At 33.9% G+C, this 21,581-nt stretch overlaps 1 protein-coding gene across 1 annotated transcript in view; it reads left to right on the forward strand.

Moving 5' to 3' along the window:
• The first annotated feature begins 4,863 nt into the window (after positions 1-4,863).
• The window catches only part of LOC145291111 (uncharacterized), a 103,094-nt gene continuing 86,376 nt past the window's right edge, over positions 4,864-21,581 (forward strand). Inside the window, exons 1-5 of the mRNA XM_080136627.1 lie at positions 4,864-4,869; positions 7,281-7,400; positions 9,315-9,434; positions 11,201-11,320; positions 19,695-19,698. Of these exons, the coding sequence (XP_079992753.1) occupies positions 4,864-4,869; positions 7,281-7,400; positions 9,315-9,434; positions 11,201-11,320; positions 19,695-19,698 (370 nt within the window). The remainder of the gene's footprint in view (positions 4,870-7,280; positions 7,401-9,314; positions 9,435-11,200; positions 11,321-19,694; positions 19,699-21,581) is intronic.

Consider the following 21,581-nt stretch of genomic DNA (forward strand, 5'->3'; position numbering starts at 1 on the left):
GTACTCTAACCGTTACGCTAACATGTCATATTGGCAAAATCGCAGTAAAAAATATTTATATACAAAAAAGTTATGCAAAATAAAAAAAAGCGTTAGTCACTTATGTACTTACTCTCCTGTTTGTGAACCCACATATTTTGTTGTAACTTTTTTTCTACTGAACCAATTTTGGAATATTTTTTTAAAAATGTAGCTAATGAGGTGTTCTATCCAACTATATGACCTGATTGAAATTTGGTTACGAACGGAATTGGTGGTGGGGGTTTGAATGTGTCTGGATTCATTCAATTTCGGACTTAAGCATATATTCAACCACTACCGTGGTTGAATGATAAAACTTTATTAAAATATAATTAGACAAATATTTATTGTATAAAAATTTATTAAAATATAATTGGACAAAGATTTATTGTATAAAAACTTATCAAAATATAATTGGACAAACATTTATTGTATAAAAACTTATCAAAATATAATTGGACAAACATTTAGTGAAAAATTTGCTTAAATAAATTAGACTTTTAATACAACAATTTTGTAATGAAAGCAACATCGGATATTTATAAAATTGTTTTCTTTTTTTCTCGGACAAATAAATATTACGAAAAGTTTGCGTAAAACATTTAAAAGTTTAATTAAACAATTTGGTAATGAAAGCAACATCGGATTTTTATAAAATTGTTTTCTTTTTTTTTATTCCAACAAATAAATAATTGAAAACATTATTTTGAATTAAAGCAACTTTGAAAGGTCAACAACAAATTATTTTAAATGATTGTTTTTTTTTCTTTTTTTAACGGGGAAGTGGGTTGTTTTCTTATTTATTCATTTTTTGTTTTAACGGCAATCGTTTAAATTTTTGGTTAATAAAAAAAAATTACAACGGAGCGAAATTTAAGTTTCCCTTCCATTTTAACAACAACCGAACAAATAAGGGGGATTGATTTACTAGGATTTTTATTAGAAGCTGAGCACTTATTAAAATTATTTTAGTGTTGAATTTGTCGCATTTTCGTTACATTTGTTACTTTACAATCGCTGGTAGCCCACTTCAAAAATTGAATACAAGATTAAATTAAACAGAATGGTACTCATGCAGAATTTGACCCCCATCCCTGATTCCATTTCATTCCACCGGATTCAACCGAGGGTTGTTTAAATGTTGAAACACTAAATCAACGTTTTATTTATTTTTGTTGCATGATTAATGAATGTTTGGTGGCACCCACTCATTTACATATGTGGATAATATTACACATAAATAACAAGACTCGGTTCGTCTGAGTGTGTGTTAACCAGAAGCCACTGAAGGCCGAGCCGAGATCTAATATGTTCTCCAGCCAAGACTCTCTTACCTGACAACCATTATGTAAATATACTGTAAATATACTTTTCCTAATACACTTCTTATTGATCTACCTGTGGTTGTTGAGTCTTCATTTGTATTGCCTTATACGTTATTTTTCAGACTTTTCGACTGGTCTAAACTCCATATTACAAGATTACCATTACCCTGTACCAAGCCCAGAGGAAATAATCACAAAGTTGAATGGTGGTAATATCTTCTCCAAGATAGACTTGAGCGACGCGTATTTACAAATACCAGTCGAGGAGAATTGCTCAAAAATACCATGCATCAACACGCATAAGGGATTGTACAAATACAACCGGTTGCCCTGTGGCATCAAAGTAGCGCCTGCCATCTTTCAGCAAGCGATGGACACCATGCTAAGTAGTATGGAGTGCGCATGTGCATACCTGGACGACATTGTTATCAGGAGCACATCCTTAGAAGAACATAAGATGCATTTAAAACAAGTATTCACTCGAATACAAGAATTCGTGTTTAAAGTAAAAGAAAATAAATGCGACTTTGGTATGAGCGAAATTAAGTGTCTTGGACATATAATAAATAAACATGGGCGACGTCCAGACCCAGAAAGATCGGCGGCAATAAAAACATGCCAGCACCTAATAACGTAACAACCTTGCAGAGTTTCTTAGGACTCGCAAATTATTACCAATCTTTTATTGAAGGGATGCATAATTTGCGAGATCCCTTAAATGAGCTGCCAAAAAAGGACACACCTTGGAACTGGACGCAAGAATGTCAAACCGCTTTTGACAAAATAAAGAGCGCACTAACATATGAATTATTTCTAACTCACTATGACACAAAATTAAATGTAGTCGTCGCTAGTGACGCTAGTTCCTACGGCATAGGAGCACGCATTCAACATATCATGCCTAATGGATCTAGAAAGCCAATAGTTTACGCTTCGAGAACGCTGCTTCCAGCAGAGAAGGCGTATTCACAGATTGAAAAAGAAGCTTTGAGTATAATCTTTGCAGTGACTAAGTTCCACCGATATTTATATGGTAGACATTTCATACTTGAAACCGACCATAAACCATTAGTCACAATCTACGGATAAAAAAAGGATTGCCGGTATACACCGCAAATAGATTGCTGCGCTGGGGTACGATCCTACTGAATTACGATTTCCAGATACAACATCTAGGAGCGAAAAAGATTTGCCATGCGGATGGACTTTCAAGACTGATACCACAGAAACATAATTTGGAAGAATCAGTGATTGCAGCAATTCAAACAAACGTCGAAGTGAAAAATATGGTAGCAAACATCATTAAAGAACTACCGGGAACATTGTTGGACATTAAAAGAGAAGCCGATAAAGATGAATATATAAATGATATAAAAGAAAAAATTATAAATGACAAAAAGGTTCAGGAAATTTTTCCATATGTAACGACGTGTTATTATACAGCGAGAGAGTAGTAATACCTAAAACGTTGCAGAAGAGGATTTTGAGAGATTTCCACACAGGACATCCGGGGATAAATCGGATGAGGTCTCTAATGAGAAGCTACGTATACTGGCGTAACATGGACATCGACATAGCAACAACAATAAATAAATGTAAAGGATGCCAGTTAGCGGCAAAATCCTCACCTATAGTGCACAAACCTTGGCCGAAAACCGACCACCCATGGTCGAGAATCCACATGGACTTCGCTGGTTCAGTAGGAGAAAATTACTACTTAATTGTAGTTGATAGTTACACAAAATGGCCTGAGGTAATTCGTTGCAGGAATCCAACAACGAACAACTCAATAGGATTCCTACACGAGTTATTTGCACGATTTGGTGTACCAGACATTGGTCACTGACAATGGAACTCAATTCACATCCACAGAATTTAAGGAATTTTGTGACACGTTCCAAGTAAAGCATATCACTACTCTTCCGTACCATCGAAGGTCCAACGGCCTTGCGGAGAGGTTCGTGGACACGTTAAAACGAGCGTTGAAAAAATCCATTGGTATACCAACGGAAAAAGCTTTGCAACATTTTTTGCAAATATATAGGATAACACTTCACCCTAATACACCGTCAAACATATCACCAGCTGATTTGATGTTTGCCAGAAAAGTGAAATCGGCGTTTGATAAACTATTGCCAAGACAGACAATTGTCCGAAACATTACACACATGATAAGAAAGAAATATAACTCGGGAGATTGAGTATATTTCAAGCGCTACAGGAATAACACTTCTTACTAGGAATGTGGAGTAGTAGATAAACGCATTGGTGATTGTACATACATGATTAAAGGTCCACAAAATATACATAAAAGGCACCTGAACCAAAGAAAAAAAAACGCCACATTCAAGATGGTGATTATACAACATCAGTCGAAGAGGAGGATATCATGGACATCATATACGAATCCTTTAATTTGGAACTGCCTCAATATACACCTGAACCCCGAAGATCAGGTAGAAAAAGAAAGTTTAATGAACCATTAATGTTAAATCCCAAAGAAAAAGATATTGAAATCTGTGTGACTTCAAATCTTGGGAGGAAGGTGTTGTGGTGACACCTACTCATTTACATATGTGGATAATATTACACATAAATAACAAGACTCGGTTCGTCTGAGCGTGTATTAACCAGAAGCCACTGAAGGCCGAGCGGAGAGCAGATATGTTCTCCAGCCAAGACTCTCTTACCTGACAACCATTATGTAAATAAACTGTAAATATACTTTTCCTAATACACTTCTTATTGATCTACCTTTGGTTGTTGAGTCTTCATTTGTATTGCCTTATACGTTATTTGGCTCAACCTGCAAACATAACAATTAATTAATTAATTATGGGAGTATTTTTTCTGTTTTTCTTAACATCTGTTGACAAAAAATTCATTTGTACATTCTCTTGAAAAAAATGTTCTCTACTTTCACCTAACTATTTACAGTGTTCATATAAAACATTAATCTTTTATTTTTATAATAAAAACCCCGTTTGCAAAAAGAAACGTTTACTGCCAATTTTCTTTAAAAAATGCATGTTTTTCTGCAAAATACAATTTATGGTAAAAAAGGAATCTTTTATTTGAGGAAAAAAAATGCAGAAAATATTAAAAGTAAATAAACAATACAAAATGTAATTTTTCTTAAGGAGTGTGTTCCATTTTAACAAACTGAGCTACAGCAAATCGTGGCCGGGTACAGCTAGTAGTAAATAAAGCTCATTGTCTATGTTGAAATTAGTTTAAAAATAACAAGGTTACTATTTAAAAAAACATTCATAACAGGAGCGAGAGGCCTTGTTAACTATTCTGTACCTTCCATATTTCAAAAAATGTTCACATTTCTATCGTAATTATAAAGATTTTCTCGGTTAATTCTATTTGTTACATATATGTGTCTGGCCGGTGATCATCTAGCGATTAAAATGGACAGTTAATTCATTTATCAATGAATACGAGACACTTTGTTTATAAAAACAGACTTACTTTATTTTGCAATATTTAATATACACACTTCAAGACAATGATGGCGGTAGGGTGTTAGTGGAAGGGGTGGTCGCGAACTGTGACGATCTGTCCCTCAGCTGTCCGTCTCTCTGACTGTCTTTGCTATATTTATCTTTTCTCTTTTATTGAAGTATCTTCGACCTTTTAACCCAGTTTTCCTTTGTTTATTTACGTTTGCCTGGTTTGACCCATAAACGATTTGTCGTCATGGATCCAGGCCGTTCACAAGCCCAGGGATTTCATTGTTTAATATCATTTGCCTGGTCTGACCCATAACCGACTTGACGTCATGGATCCAGGTCATTCACAAGCCCGGGGATTCCATTGTTTATTTTCGTTTGCCTGGTCTTAGCTCGTTCGCACCTCTCCATAACATATTGCCAATATAACTAATATGCAGTAGATTGATTTGCTGTACTGTAAAAAGAAAAAAGATGCAGATAGTAATAATATTAATACTGCTAATAGTAATAGGGAACAAATGTTATCGATTAACACCTTCAGTTAAATTACTTCTCACAAATAAAAAGATTTCACTTTTTAAGTGATTACGTGTGAACACTTTCAAATATCTAACAAAAATAATAAAAACAAAACAAACAATAATTGTATATTTTAGAACAAGAGATTAGTTTTGTACATATATCTTAACCGAAATTGTCATTTTATGCGATTTCCAATTTTTGGGTGCCCACTAAATAGTTTACTACAAACCATAAATCCAACTGATCTGATTATGAAACTATGCGTAATCGCTTACCAACAATGATTTAAACAAACCAAACTTACAAAATACAATACTACACAAAGAATATACTGTTGCACGGTAGCCATAATAGTAATAATACAGTATTATACATAGTAAGTGGTATAATTAAGCCATTCGAAAGTGCTCAATATCATGGATAGGGCAGATATGTTCAAACGCCGTGTTGTCTTAGAGAAACAACATTAATGAGGGTTTTTTTACTAGTAGAACTAGTGTGGTGACACGCCGCGTTGTCCGGATGAAAGAAAGTCATTGTGGTATTTTATACTATAATAATAGACGAAAAGGGAATATTATCGCTTCGAGAAATTATGATAGATCCGATTTTGTGAAATATTGCCAATAGATTTAGACATCAATTGAAAAATGTTGCAAAAGTTTTAGTTTGTTTAGAGCATTTAAAAGGTTTACGGAATATAATACGTGTATAAGTATGACATTTTTAATGAACATATTTATGAATGTATTCCATTTATTTAATCAATCATTTGTAATAATAATCAGTTAATGTACAGAAGAATATAAAGTATAATATTGTGTTCTTTTATTTACCCCACGAGGATCCTGGCTGAAATTCCAGGTGTTACGTTTTTAGCAAAAACGTTCAGGATTTTCATTGGTGCTCCCAGATCCGGCTGTCTGAAGATATTGGCTTCCTGTGACTAAATGTGCCTAAAATTGATGCTTGTTGTTTTTCTACTTCCTTTTGCAAAACTTAAATATGTTCTGCAAAACCAAAAACAAAAACAACAACCCACCGTCTCCCCCTTTTTCTTTCTTCCTATTTACCATTTTCTTTTTCTATCTCCCCCACTTTCTGACTGGTTTTCTAACTTAAAATGTATCAAACATTAATACTATAACCTTTTTCTATCTCTCTCATCGCAAAATTCATCCATGTTTTGCAGAACAGGGAACAAAAACGATACAATCAACTACAAAAAAAACACTAAAAACTAGCGATTGAAGATTGTTACGTTTTTTATCAACAAAGTTCAGGATTTTCTATGTTATTCAAAATTCTATGGTTTCATTGTTGAGTCGGTAAAACAGAAAATTTGGTTTTAAATTATGTTTGCAGTGCATATATTTTTTAAGTCAATGATTTTATTCCTGAAAACTATTGTATTCACTTGAACTGCTATCTTGAATTAGGAACACATCTGATTTGAATTTAGATATCACATTAAGTGTAAGAAGTATGCGTTAGTTTGCTTGAAGCATTGTTAGAGAATAAAAGGTATTTTTAGAATTTTTTTAACTAAATATCACCCACAGTTAAAATTTATCTTATAATAAAAACCAGCCATTTTGCATTTTACATCCGAGAGAGAGAGGATTCATTTCTCCACGGACGATAGGTTATTACCCGAAAGGACCTTTGGAATTAAGTACCACCCACAGTTAAAATTAAGGTAGATAAATGAATGAATATATATTAAAAATGTGTATATAATAAATAAAAAAGAAAATAATATTGAATTATTTATTATTCATATATTTATCTTCACACAAGGACGGTACATTCCTGCACTGTTCTAGCCCTTTAAAAATACCTTAGATATTACATTGTTTTTAAATTTAAAAAAAACGTAAAAACATTCATTTAAAAAATCATACCAAATACTTAATGTGTGTTGTACTTGTTGTCATTGTTTATAATTCAGGTTGTTGGCATAAAGGAAAACGATACAACGTTGGACAAAGATTTAGAGACGAGTGCAATTGGTGCAAATGTCATCATAATGGTAAAGCCACTTGTACCAAAAAAGACTGTTCACTATATGGTAAATAAACTTCATTTATACATTGACGATAAATGTAACCCAGAAAATCATATTCAGAAATAACCAATATCCCCTAAATATTTTATTATTTATTCGTAGGTTTATCAGCATTTGTATATTTATGAAATATGCGCATAGAAATATAATTTTATCTAGTTTCATTTACGCATTTTATATATTATGTATTTCTTGCTACAAAATAGTCCCAGTCTTTTATTTTTAGCAGGCATGTTTACGATTGCTTCTTTAATTGACTTTTATTAAAGTTAAATTTGTATGTTGGAAACCGGAAGGGATGCTGCGAGACATTTGTGCATGGCGTAGTTTTCATTTATGATTTTGTCTTCGTAAAAACGGTGTTTTTTATCGAATTGTAAAGATATCTGATTTGAAGTTTGATATAAAATATTCGTTTTTAAAAATAAAAGTTACAAAAAGAAAAGAATTGAAAAGAATTGTATGTAATTTTGAATGTTTGTCATTTTTAATGTTTTATTTTGTATCTAGGATGTTGGCATAAAGGCAAATACTACCCATTTGAAGCATTCTTCTGGGACCAGTGCAATATATGTGTCTGCGCTCCGACTGGTGAAGTGCTTTGTACCTACATAGGTTGTCGACGGAAAGGTAACTAAAATGAATCTCTGTATTGATAATGGAGATAACTTTGTCAACCAAGCTCCAACCCCTGTCCCATCATCGCAATGTTGCATCTCTGTGCCTGTTTTACAAATATTTTAATTGAATGTGCTCTGATAAACTCGTTGCACTTGTGCTTCCTCGACGTACATATCCCCAACAAACCCGCTTACCAATAAAATCTTACCCCTTCACTGTTGAGGTCCTCAATGGCCAGAACACTTTATATTCTAATAGTTTCTTACCTCGAACAGCTAGACTTTGGAATTCCCTTCCTGCTATTTGTTTTCCTGGTTATACTGATATGCAGAAGTTTAAATATAACGTAAACCAACATCTTGTTAATCTTTCATATGCATAATCCCAAATAGTAACCCCTTTACATTCAAGTGGCGATATGCCTAGTTAAGGGTTAATGTGAGTAAAAAAAATATTTAATAACCTTGAAAATTATAATCAGGAATAGTCAATACCTTATGTAATCAAACGATTTATTCGTGAATTTCTCTGTAGTTTGGTTTGTGATGCGGCGATTCCAAAAATTGTCTCCGGGTTACAACACCGATGTTTTACGATCAGTCATAAGTCCGTGTTACAAGGCTATAAAACCACACATAGTCGATGAATGCCTGCTTTTGAATAAAACTAAACACATAAGATGTTTGAAAAATGGGGAAAAATTAAAAAGATATTTTTAAATTCAAAGTAACGTAAATCACTACAGGCAATAGTCTATGTGTTGGTTTAATGTAAACAAATTTAGTTGATTTCCTAGAACAACCAAGAAAGCAAGAAAAGTGGTGTAAAATAATTACACAACAAATAAATGTAACTAAAGATCAACTAAGTTACTCTCTTACCTACTTGGATAAGGTTTTATGTTTGAACTTATTTTAAAGTGTGTTAGTTACTACACTAAAACGTCTCGATAATCTGCAGCCTTGTTCGAGCCTCGAATTTGAATGTTTTATTGTAGTGCTTCCAAACTAGAGTAGAAGCTTCGAACAATGTGAGCAGGTCATTTTGTGTTCATTTTATGAATCTCAGGTTCGTAGAATTCAGATTCAATTGCGTGTGTTGTCTTGAGTTAGAAATAAATTTTATTTGTATTACGATATAAAATTGTCATTTGAAAAAAAAAAAGGTAAAATACGTAAATAAATTCATAATGTAAAGTATATAAAGTTTAAAATGTGGTTTGTACTATTTGTCATTGTTTTCTACGTAGATTGTTTTTTTTGTTTTTTTTACTTTGTATCATTGTTTTCTACGCAGTTTGTTGGTATAAAGGAAAATGGTACAAATATGGACGAAGATTTAAAGACGATTGCAATTGGTGCGTCTGTCGTCGTAATGGTAAAGTCAGTTGTACCAGAAAACTTTGTCCACCAAAAGGTAAATAAACTTTTTATTTCAGTACTGGCAATAAAGGTTAACGCGAAAATCATATAAAAAGATGATTATTATATTACAAATGAATAAGAAATTTATCCGCGTGCTGATAATTTACATGTTGTTATTTTAAAGCAATGTTTATTCCTTTTTAATTAGAATTTTTCTCTACCACTAATAGCAATGGCCAAAGACTCATTATCTGAAAGTACTTCTTTTAAACTCCTCGGCCTAACATTCGAAGGATACATGAGTTGGAACAATTACATTGAGAGCATTGCTAGGACCGCTGTGAAGACGGTAGGATCTCTCTACCGTGCTAGAAAGCTACTAACGCCCGAAAATATCCTATACCTCTATAAGGCCACCATTCGCCCATGTATGGAGTATTGTTGCCATATTGTGGCTGTTGCATCTGCTCATAGTCTCTCACTTCTAGACAAGGTTCAAAAGAGAGTCACCAAACTAATAGGTCCTGAACTGTCATCTAAGCTTCTACCTGACATGCAGAAGCTCAAGTGTAACGTGAACATACAACTTGCTACCCAACTCCCTACATAGTTCTCCTATAGTTTAGGTCCCTGATAGTAGCCCCCTACATTAAAGTGGCAATGTGCCTTGTTTGGGGTGAAAACATAATAAAAAAAATATATTTTGGAAAAGATGTAGAAAAAAGATTACGAGCGTTCATCAATATTTGAAATTTATCAAACATTTTCCAAAAATTTGAGATACAAATTCTATTTATTTTTTACACATTTTAAATTTCAGAGATATCACAAGATGTCGGCAACGAAAACGGCCATAATGAATGTTCACGTGATTAATGTATGCACGCTATTTTTTTTTAATTCTCTGAACATTTCTATAATTGCATACAGCTTTTACATAAACATTCACTTGTCAGCTCTTATATGAACAGATACACATCTGAAATACACATAACATCCTGTCACATTCATACAGTTTAGTAAAGAAGATGATAAAACTACTAGAACGGCATTCAGTTGAAAAAGAGAGAAAAAAGATCACGTGACATTAAAACACATTAAAAATGAGTGCAGGAGAAAAAAATGAATAAGAAAGAAAAAAGAGAAGTAAAAATAGGTGTAGTAAAGGTTATCAGTGTGCGGGGGTATTACTAAGAAATAATTAGAAGAAAAAATGAAAAGGTGGTACACACACACACACACACATATATATATATATATATATATATATATATATATATATATAAACCTCGGGATACAATATTAATCCTTCCGAGGTTAGAATCGGAAGATTAAATCACCGTATGGTGGGGCCTAAGCAAAATTTTATACAGTACAACACTGCACATATATAAATTAGAAACAAAATACAATACAATATATAATACACATGCATATAATCAAATAAACATTATAAATAAAAAAAATAAATACCGTAACAAGGTGTCGAAAAAACATCGTATTCCACATTGTAACCCGAAAACCTCGTGTTCCGGGGCCACCGTATCCCGGGTTTCTACTGTATTGTTTTTTGTATGTGCTTCCCGTGTGATCCTTTAGAAACCTTGAAATGCATCCCTCCTCAATGAAATTGTCGGGATGTCGGCAAAGAAAACGGTCATAAGAAATGTTCACGTGACTACTTTATGCATGCTATTTTTTTTTAATTCCTTGCACATTAACAAAATAAACGTAACATGAAAAATGTTAATATATTAAAAGAAAATTGCATAAAATTTTAAATATATTTTGTAATTTTATTTTATATTTTAAATCAAGGATGCACGTATAATGGCAAGAAGTACAAATATGGAGAAGGGTTCTGGATCAAATGCAATCATTGCAGATGTATACGAAACGGTCAAATCAGTTGTACACGGAAATGGTGTCCCGAAAAAGGTAAATAAACTATGTCTGTATGTTGACTATAAAATTATAGTCAAGGATAATCAATATCCTATCAAATCATACGGCTTTACTCAAAACATGACGAGCGTCGCTGATTAACGAAGTGTAACAATACTACTTAAGGAAAACATTCAAATATAATAAAATCACAAAAAAATATAACTAAAATATGAAAAAGAAACAACAACCTACCGTAACTTCTGTTTTATTCTTATAAAAAATAGTTTAAGTGAAAAAATAAACAAGTTACTTGTATTTTTCAAACAATTTTTTGGTCAAACAAAATTGAACAAAACTAATAAAACATTTTTTTTATTTTTCATATTTTTAACTAAGATTTAAAAAAAACACTTTTTTATGCATTTTTCATGTAATATTTTTTTTCATTTTTTTTTTCATTTTTGTAACTAATGTAGGGCAAACATTTTTGTCTTTATTTTTTCTTTTATATTGTATATTATTATATATGGTTTAAATATTGTGTATGTAGGCAGCATGTTTTCATTCAGACAGATATTGTTAAATAGCACGGAGTGTTTTTGCTTAATTATCTTTTTTGTAATTTTTTCATTTTTTGAATGACCATTCTTATGTCTTGGTCGATTTTGCGTAAGAAGTTTCCGTAGTCATTTTCGTCCATCTATTTTTTGCAAGTACTTTAAACTGATTTTCTTCAGTCCTTGACGATGTTTCGTTAAAAATCCGGATGCTTTTATATGCTTGAGTTCAAATTATATTTAAATTACTTGAAATAATAAAGCGTCTCGTGTGTAAAAAAACAGATAGACGAAAATGACTACGGATCCTTCCTACACAAATTCGACAGAAACATAAAAATAACATTTGAAAAATGGAAAAAATTACAAAAAAAATTCAATAAGCAAAAACAGTCCGTGCTATTTAACAATATCTGCCTGAATGGTTTAAAATGTAGACAAAAATTTCTGTCTCCACATGAACTCGAAAAGATTACTGTCGAGAAACTCCCGGTTAATCCCGTTGATTTTTTCCCCAATAATTTCCTTGAAGATCGTCTGCTCTTTTGTCGCGGATTGACCGGCGTCTTACATCAGCTTACAGTCAAATAGGAGCGCATGACGTCATGTTCTGAGCAAAATCGAGCGGACGATTCAAATTCTACACAAGTACCGACTTTTCGATTGTATACTTTATCCAGAATAATATTTCGATTTTGTTTAATTATTTTGAGATAAAATAGGAGCAGTTTAACACCACTGTTAGTTACGCCTATTTCAAATTCTACACACGTACCGACTTTTCAATTGTATACTTTATCCGGATTAATATTCCGATTTTGGTTAATTATTTTGAGGTATAAAACGAGCAGTTTAACACGAATGTAAATCTATGTACTAATAAAATTATTCATAAACGCACTTTTCGCGAGAAGCAATTTTGAGAATTTACCTGTAAAGTTATATTTCAAGTGTTTTGATTGTCTATTTTGACTCGCTCTTCTTTTGCTTATGAAGATGAGATTCTACTTTTTAAAAAACATTTTATTAATAATATTTATAATAATAAATAAGAAACTTTGCTTTAAGCTTTATTCAAATTAATAATTACTGAGAACACAAGAATTTAATAGCAAACATTTATATACATAATATAATATAGACGAGTGAAAGGTTGGTTTCCCTTATAAAATTCATTGCAGTGTTAAATGATAGTTTATGTTTATGTAATTGATTGCAGGGTATATTCCTTTCTGTAAACATGATTCAAAGGGAAAATTAATAAAATATATAAAATACAGTGGCGCAAAAAAAAATCCACACTTGTCATTTTTTAAAAATCGCAAACTGAAACTGAATTGAATGCAACTGTTTAAACAACCTATACCCCATCTGATTCGCCTTTCATTCTTCTATAATTTTACCTGCTCATATTTGAAGTATCCTAATGTTGACGTCAATTTAAAAAATGAACTTCAAACCGAGAAGGCAAAAAAAACTCCGCACAATGGAAAATTGTTACTTAAATGTAACTCTAGAACGTTAATGAAACGCAAATACAACAGAAACACAATAAGCTAGTTATTGTTTAGTAGTATATCCTTTCTGCAATTTGACAGCATTTTGGGGCATTCCTTAAATTAATCTTCGACATACCACTTCTTTTTAATTTTTTGTGCAAAGTTTTTCCACATTTGAAATTTTATCATTGCTTAGCTGTTGCTTGATGTAATGCCCTACGTTTTCGATAGGACTGAGGTCTGGGGATTGTGCAGGCCAATCAAAATACGGAATATCATGCTCTTCAAGGAACCTCTTGAAATTGCCAGCTGTGTGAATATTATTCTGTATGAAGATGGGATTATCATCCAAATTCCGTGCAAAGTAGGGTAGAAAATGCTCAGTCAACATATTAATGCATTTGGTCGAATTAATTTGACCTTACAAGCAGACTATAAGCCCTGGATCATTGGCACTAATAACGCCCACACAAAAACCGAACCCCCGCCATCTTGCAGTGTTGAAACTGTGCATCTAGGATTAAATTCTTCGCCTTTTCTTTATCCGGACGTATTGGCTACCATCACTATCTAGCCTATTGGACTTGCTTTCGTCATTAAAATTCAGGATCTTCATTGCAACTGACGAATTCTAGACGGCGATTTCTGTTCTTTACGGAAATCATTGGCTTGCGCGTTGCAACACAACCTCGTAAATTAAATTCCTTAAATTTGTTCTTAACTGTAGAAAGAGGGATCTTTTTAACAAGATTACATTGTTGTTGGATCTGGGGAGCTGTTTCAAATTTGTTTCTGAGGCTGCGGATCTTGATAGCATTGTCTTCCCTATAAGAAGTAACTCTAGGACGTCCAGATTTAGGGACATCACGAACACTTCCGGTGTTTTGGTATTTTGCACAGTCATTCGTACAGTTTTCTCATCACATTTCAATCTGCGGCCGATTGATGGACAACACATAACAGAAATTAACACACAAAGATACAAAGAGGCATCTTCCAAGGAGATTCAATATCACCATTACTGTTCATCATAGTCATGATGCCGTTGAAAAGTATTCTGAGAAAGTGCCAAGCCGGATACAAGTTCCCCAATACAGAGGAAAAAATGTATATGGACGATCTGAAACTTTTTGCAAGGATCGAAAAGGAGCTAGAGACACGAATTAACACTAACAGGATCTTCAGTCAAGATATCCAAATGGAATTTGGAATGGAAAAGTGCGCAGTACTAGTTATAACAAAAGGAAAACTGGAAACGACAGAAGGCATGGATCTACCCAACCAAACAGAAATTAGGGCACTAGGAGAACAAGACGACTATAAATACTTGGGAATTATTGAAGCGGACACCATCAGACCAACAGAAATGAAAGAGAAAATTGGAAAGGAATACCTCAGGAGGACAAGAAAACTCCTGGAAACTAAATTATATAGTAGAAATTTAATAAAAGGTATAAATAAATGGGTAGTGCCACTAGTGAGATACTCTGGACCGTTTATAGGATGTACAAAAGAAGAACTGAAACAACTCGGCCAGAAAACCAGGAAACTCATGACCATGCATAATGCATTACACCCAAAGGACGATATTGACAGCCTCTACGTGAAAAGGAAAGACGGCGGGAGAGGACTGATCTCTATAGAAGACTGTACACAAAAAAAGAACAAGAAAAATACATAATGCAAAGCACTGAAAGGATAATTCTGGCAACGAGAGACACGGAGAAAACCAACAAAACAGAAAACAAAGAGACAGACGACAAAACGAGAAAAGAGAAATGAGAAGAGAAACAACTCCACGGAAGATTCATAAGAATGACAAAAGATGAGAATAACGAAAACACCTGGACATGGATGCGTAAATGGACATATAAACCGAGAAACTTAATCTCTAATAACTGCAGCACAAGATAACTCGATAAGAACCAACCATATCAAAGCAAAGATCTATAAAACACAAGAAAACAGCAAATGCAGACTCTGTGGACAAAGAGACGAAACGATAAACCATATAGTAAGTGAATGCAACAGACTGGCCCAAAAGGAATACAAAAACAGGCATGATCAAGTGGGGAGGGCAGTGCACTGGGAATTGTGCAAACGGCTGCATTTTGAGCGTACAGATAAATGGTACAAGCATAAACCCTCAACAGCACTCGAAAACGAGAACCACTAAATCCTATGGGACATGAACATACAGACGGACAAACCCATCCAAGCAAGAAGACCAGATGTCGTATTAATTAACAAGAAAGAGAAATCCTGTCAAATCGTAGACTTTGCTGTCCCAACTTATCAGAGGGTGAGTATGAAAGAAAAAGAGAAATGAAGCAAATACGCAGAACTAGCCAGAGAGTTAAAAGGGATTTGGATGATGAAGAAAATCAAAATAATACCAATAATAGTAGGAGCACTAATAACAATTCCGAAAAACCTGGAAAAAAGAATGACAGAAATTGGAATCAGAAGAATAGCTGCAAAAATACAACGCCTAACGATAATGAAAACAGCTGAAATATTAAGGAAAACCCTTGAATGCGGAGAATAACACAAGAAAATATAACGAATAAGCGTTACAGGGAATGAAGAACACCGAAGCTGCACAACTACATGTTCTACACCCCCATCATGCATCTCCTCTATTGTTTCACCACCGTTCCCCCAATAGAAAAGTGATATCAAAGAGCCGAGAAGAGTCAAAGAGGATGGAAAGACCGAGGAGGGAGCACTGGCCAGACCTCCGCTGGACAAGTGTGAAGAGAACTGGGATGTTGGGAGGGGGGCTTAGTGCCACTCAAATTCCAGTATAAACCAATGGCCACTGCCAGCGAGAAATCAATGGTAGGAGGTTGTTGCGATTATGCAAATTTATTTGCAAATGCTATCGGAGGAGGAGGAGGAGGAGGTAGCTGGACGTCTGGGGAGATTTGTTGTCGCTCAGCTTTTAAAGAACACCACAGGTCTCCAATCAGATCGTTTGTTGACTTGTGTGAAAGCTCCATGTGAGCCAATAATAATAATAATTCTGATTTCGGAAAGGGATGGGATTTATTTCCAGAGGATTTTCCTTAATCCCGACTGCAAACCAGGAGCTTCAAAGATCAAGGGTTTTCCTAAGGATGTTGGTGGTACCTATAATTGCAGAGGTCTGAAGGCCGCCTAAAACATCGGGGATTTGTAGTTTTTTCAATTGTCCTTCCAGATGACTTGACACTACTCCTAGTGTACCAGATACGACCGGGATTATTTGTGTTTTAACCTCGTGTATACGCCTTATCTCCAAGGCCAATGGAGCATAATTGCTCCACTTCTCATTCTCCTTCTCTCTCACATTCCTGTCCCAGGGTGCTGAGATGTCTACCATCTGCCAGCTTTTTGAGACCTTTTCAATGACGACCAAATCCGGACGATTATGTTCCAATTGCTTGGTCGTTATGACACTTTTGTCCCACCATACCTCTATTTTGCCATCCTCACTTGTTCTCACTTCATCAGGCACCTACTCAAACCATTTTCCAGCACACTTCACCCCAACCCTCTTACACAGCTCCCAATATATCCGGAGTCCCATGAGATTGTGTCTTTTGCGGTACTCTCTCTGGGCCTGTCCACTACACCCTGCTGCAAGGTGCGCAATTGACTCTGAGGTCTTACCACAAATCCGACATTCTGCAGAAACTTCCTCTCCTAGAACCACTTTTTTTAACAATCGTGTTCCTAATGCCTGTCCTTGTGCTGCACAAACAAAAGCTTCAGTACTCTTAGACAGATACCAATAATAATAATAATAATAATAATAATAATAATAATAATAATAATAATAATAATAATAACTAGCAGGACCTGTGGAAATTCCACGGTAGTTAAAATCTTTTAAAACACATCAGTAAGAAATTCCTTATTGTTATATTACAAAAATGAACGTATGGAAGCAAGTAGAACAAAGAACTTTAGTTTAAACTTTTATTGAAGGTCAATGAGATCGTAACTGATGCTGTTGATATTGTCAGGAAGTGCTGGTGATGATTGAGGCGGAGACAGGGACGTCGATCAGCTGCTTGGAGTGAGAATAGTGGTCAGTAAGCAGGTTCTTGGAAGTCAGACTGTGAATTAAAAAAAAACGTTGACATTGTTGACATCAATTTTGTGAAAGTTCTGATGACCCCAAGTTGTTTAATATTTCAGGACATTTATGATTACACGTGTGAGTAATGAATAGGTCACAGAAAACTGCCATTGCATCTTGATAAAGCTGTTGTAGATTCCTAGGACTTCCTGTAAATGTAGATGGTAGAATAACTGGTACACCAGAATAACCATCTTCATTCCTTGCTAAATGATCCATTAAGCCAGAATATTGAGCAGCTCTCAATAAACTTTGATAGCACTATTGTAAGAATCATGCTGAAAGCCATTCTTAATATGGGGAGGGAGTTAACTATTCTGAAACTACATTTAACACTGTAAAAAAATAAGGGAAAATATATGTATGAACAATAAATATTTCTTCAGTTAAATAAAATATTCTGTAAATCTTTTAATAAGGAATAAATATTTATTTAAACCATAATTATTGAAACAAAGTATTTTACTACATAAAAAAAATGGTTAAGGGGAGAAGGGTTAACTATTTTGGACCTTCACCTAAATAGCGATTTAATGAAAAAAAATTTAATGGTCTTGTATTTTTTTTTAATAATTTGTTTTAAAATAAGGGGGAAAAATCTTTGATTCCGCTATTGTAAGAATCATGCTGAAAGCCATTCTTAATATGGTTTAATATGGTTTTAACTATTCTGAAACTTCACCTAACAATGTAATAAAAATAATGGAAAAATTCTTTAGTTAAATAAAATATACTGAAAATCTTTAAATAGGAAATAAATATTTCTTTAAATAAATTAAATCGTAAGTAATGAAACAAATATAAAAAAAATTGTTGTGTCCATTTTTTATAGAATTTAAATATGTATGCCCTGTCGGTGGGCGTTAGAAGATGATGACTGCCTGTAAAAGAAGCAAAATAAAACGAACAAAACATAAATAATAACTATGTAAACAACGTGAAGCTGTATAAATGTTAGAAAATTACTCGATTCGGCATTAAATAACACGAAAAAGGATTGATATGCCGTAAAACAAAAACAAAACAGAACAAGACGTAAATATGTTTTGACTCTGTGTTACTCAGTGTATTTGCGAATCGTGACTTTGGTGATTTATTTAATAAAGTAATTCTTGACTTTTGTAACATGTATTTCTAAACATATTTTTTTTTGTTATGTTAGGCTCACTCAAAAGTAAATAAAAATATAAAAAAAAATAAAGTGGCACAGTAAAAAAAAAACGAACTCGTAGCGTTAAATGTAAAAAATATATGTATTACTGAATAAGTGTTCCGTATTCAATAATAAACAGAAGACATCGTTAAAAATGTAAGTAAAATACTATACTATTTAAACTATGGAACGATACCTTCTATGCATAATTGTCTTTAAAATAATCCGGAACCATAAATAGACAGTTCATATATATATATATATATATATATATATATATATATATATATATGTGTGTGTGTGTGTGTGTGTGTGTATATATATATGTATATATATATGTATATATGTATATATATATATGTATATATATATATATATATATATATAGTAGGTTAAAGTTAAGGTTAGGTCTAGGGTTGGACATTGAAATGATTTAAAATTTGACTTGTGTTTCTTGGTAGACTTATGAAGAATGTGTAATGTAATATTTTCGAAGGCAGATGCAGAATCGTCAAAGCTGTTTATTTATTTATTACTCACGTTCAGCCTTACAAGGCATAGCGCCTCTTGGACGTAAAGGGCTACTATTTGGAACCATGCCTAAAAAAGATTAACAAGATGTTTGTTTAAATTACATTTAAATTTCTGCATATCAGTACAGCCAGGGAAGCAGGTAGCAGAAAGGAAATTCCAAAGTCTAGCTGTTCGAGGGAAGAAACTGTTAGAATAGAACGTTTTCTAGTATTGAGGAATCTCCACAGTGAATGGGTGAGATTTTGTTCCTAAGCAGATTTGTTGAGGATATGTACACCGAAATGGTACAAGTGCAAAGAAGTCATCAGAACACATTCCATAAAAATATTTGTAAAAAAAGCACAGAGATGCAATATTGTGGCGATGGGACAGATGTTTCTGTGTTAATGTCTGTACTTTATTCGGTTTTACATGTATTTGTAGACTTATGGGAATCTAATATCTGTCTGAGGCTGAAACTATACTGTTAGTATTTTTGAATTCACAATTCAGAGAGTTATGTAGTACGTCTTCCGCTGTCAGTAGACTATTCTTCAATGAATTATTTCTTTTTTAGGAAGGTTATGCAATATACGCTCATTCACCATAATACCAACTTCCCATGCTTCGTCTCCTCCTTTTGGGAGCAAGTGTATATAGCATTTTTTCTGGAGTGAGATTTCCTTTGCCTTCTCCTGGGATGTCGTGTATATTGTAAATATACTATCTGTTCAGGCATTTCCTGCTCATATTATAGGTGGTGTTACTTGTGTAATAACGGTTCTGTTATCATGAAATTATCCTCCCATGCAATGCATTTTCCATTCACACTATCTGTTTTATATGATATAAACTTTTGAGAGGGAGACTAGCAACTGCAAAATATGCCTAAATCATACAAATATAAAATCGAATGAAACACTAATTCCACATGAAAAGGTGAAACATCATAGACCAACATAAGAATGATTATATACCATTTATTCAATTAGTTAATTTTGAAAGTAGAAATGAGCATATATAATTAACTGAATTAATCATGTGAAATAGCAGTGAATTACAACACTATATTGTATATATTGTATATAATCTTTTGATGTGACTTTTTGTTTATTTTAATTATATCCTGATACAACGTCAAAAAGCGTCAACCAGAACTAGCTCCCATACTTACAAAACTGTTTAAGCTTTGCCTTATAAAGAATTGCTTTCCAACACCCTGAAAAACCTCATCAGTATGTCCCATATTTAAAAAATCAGGTGATCTGACATCTTTCTTTCAATACATACCATGTGCGTCATGTTGCTGGAATATGTGTTTAATAGAGAAATAGTCGACCACATCAGCAGAAGTAACCTTCTCAGTGACATGCAATATGGTTTCTGTTCTGCTGGATTTACAGCAGATGTGCTAACAGTTATTTCTCATAGGATTAGCGAATTTCTCAACTGATGCTTTCTGTCAAGGGCAATTGCCCTCGACATTGCTCTTGATGATGGATCCTCGCTTTTCAAGGGCAATTACCTTGAAATTGCCTTTGATAAATTATGGCATAAAAGTTTACTCCACAAAATATCCAGCTACGGTATAGCTGGAAATATCTTTTCAATTATCGAATCATTTCCCTCTGATAGATCCATAAGTGCAGTAACTGATAGGCAGAAATCAAAAGCTCATAGTATTAATGTTAGAATCCCTCATGGTTCATCCTGGACCCAACTCTCTACCTGATCTACATAAATGATTTCCCAAATCACATTCTAACATCATTCGTAGACATTTTTGCTGACGACACTATCATTTATGGCAACACATCAAAGGCCATAAACGAGCAACTTCTCTCTGATTCTCTCTCCTCTGATCTTGATCAGGTGGTGCAATGGGGAAAGAGGTGGCTGGTTAATTTTAATGCATCTAAAAACAATCATCAATCTTTCCATCATAAACGCTCTGATCTCCGTTTGGCATCAATCGAAATGAATGGCCCTCGTCTTGGAGAGGCTCATTATTTTTACAAGCTTCTAGGTCTGACTTTTACTCCTGGTCTGAAATGGAACACGTACATCAAATCCGTGTCCATTTCTGCTGAAAAATAGTGAGACCGTTCTACCACTCCTGTAGATATCTCACAGCTGATGCAATTCTCTACCAGTATAAGAGCCAAGTACGTCCTAGGATGGAGTACTCTTGCCACATCTGGGCCGAAGCTGCTAGACGCATCTTATCCCACCTTGGCAGAGTTCAAAAAAGACTATTGGAGGAAGCACCCTTTTTTATTCCCTACAACCTCTTTCTCACAGAAGAGATGTTGCGAGCCTGTGTCTGCTTTATCGTTATTTCCAAGTGTTCGTCTGCGCTCCAATCTATGCCCCTCCCCTTGCCTGACTTTCATGTAAAACACTCATCTATCTAAACCATTATTAATAATTTCCCCCCTTTTTTATCTGTGCCTAAACCTAAACG

This window comes from Euprymna scolopes, chromosome 12 (assembly GCF_053919585.1).
Source record: "Euprymna scolopes isolate OS-2025 chromosome 12, ASM5391958v1, whole genome shotgun sequence".
NCBI lineage: Eukaryota > Metazoa > Mollusca > Cephalopoda > Sepiida > Sepiolidae > Euprymna > Euprymna scolopes.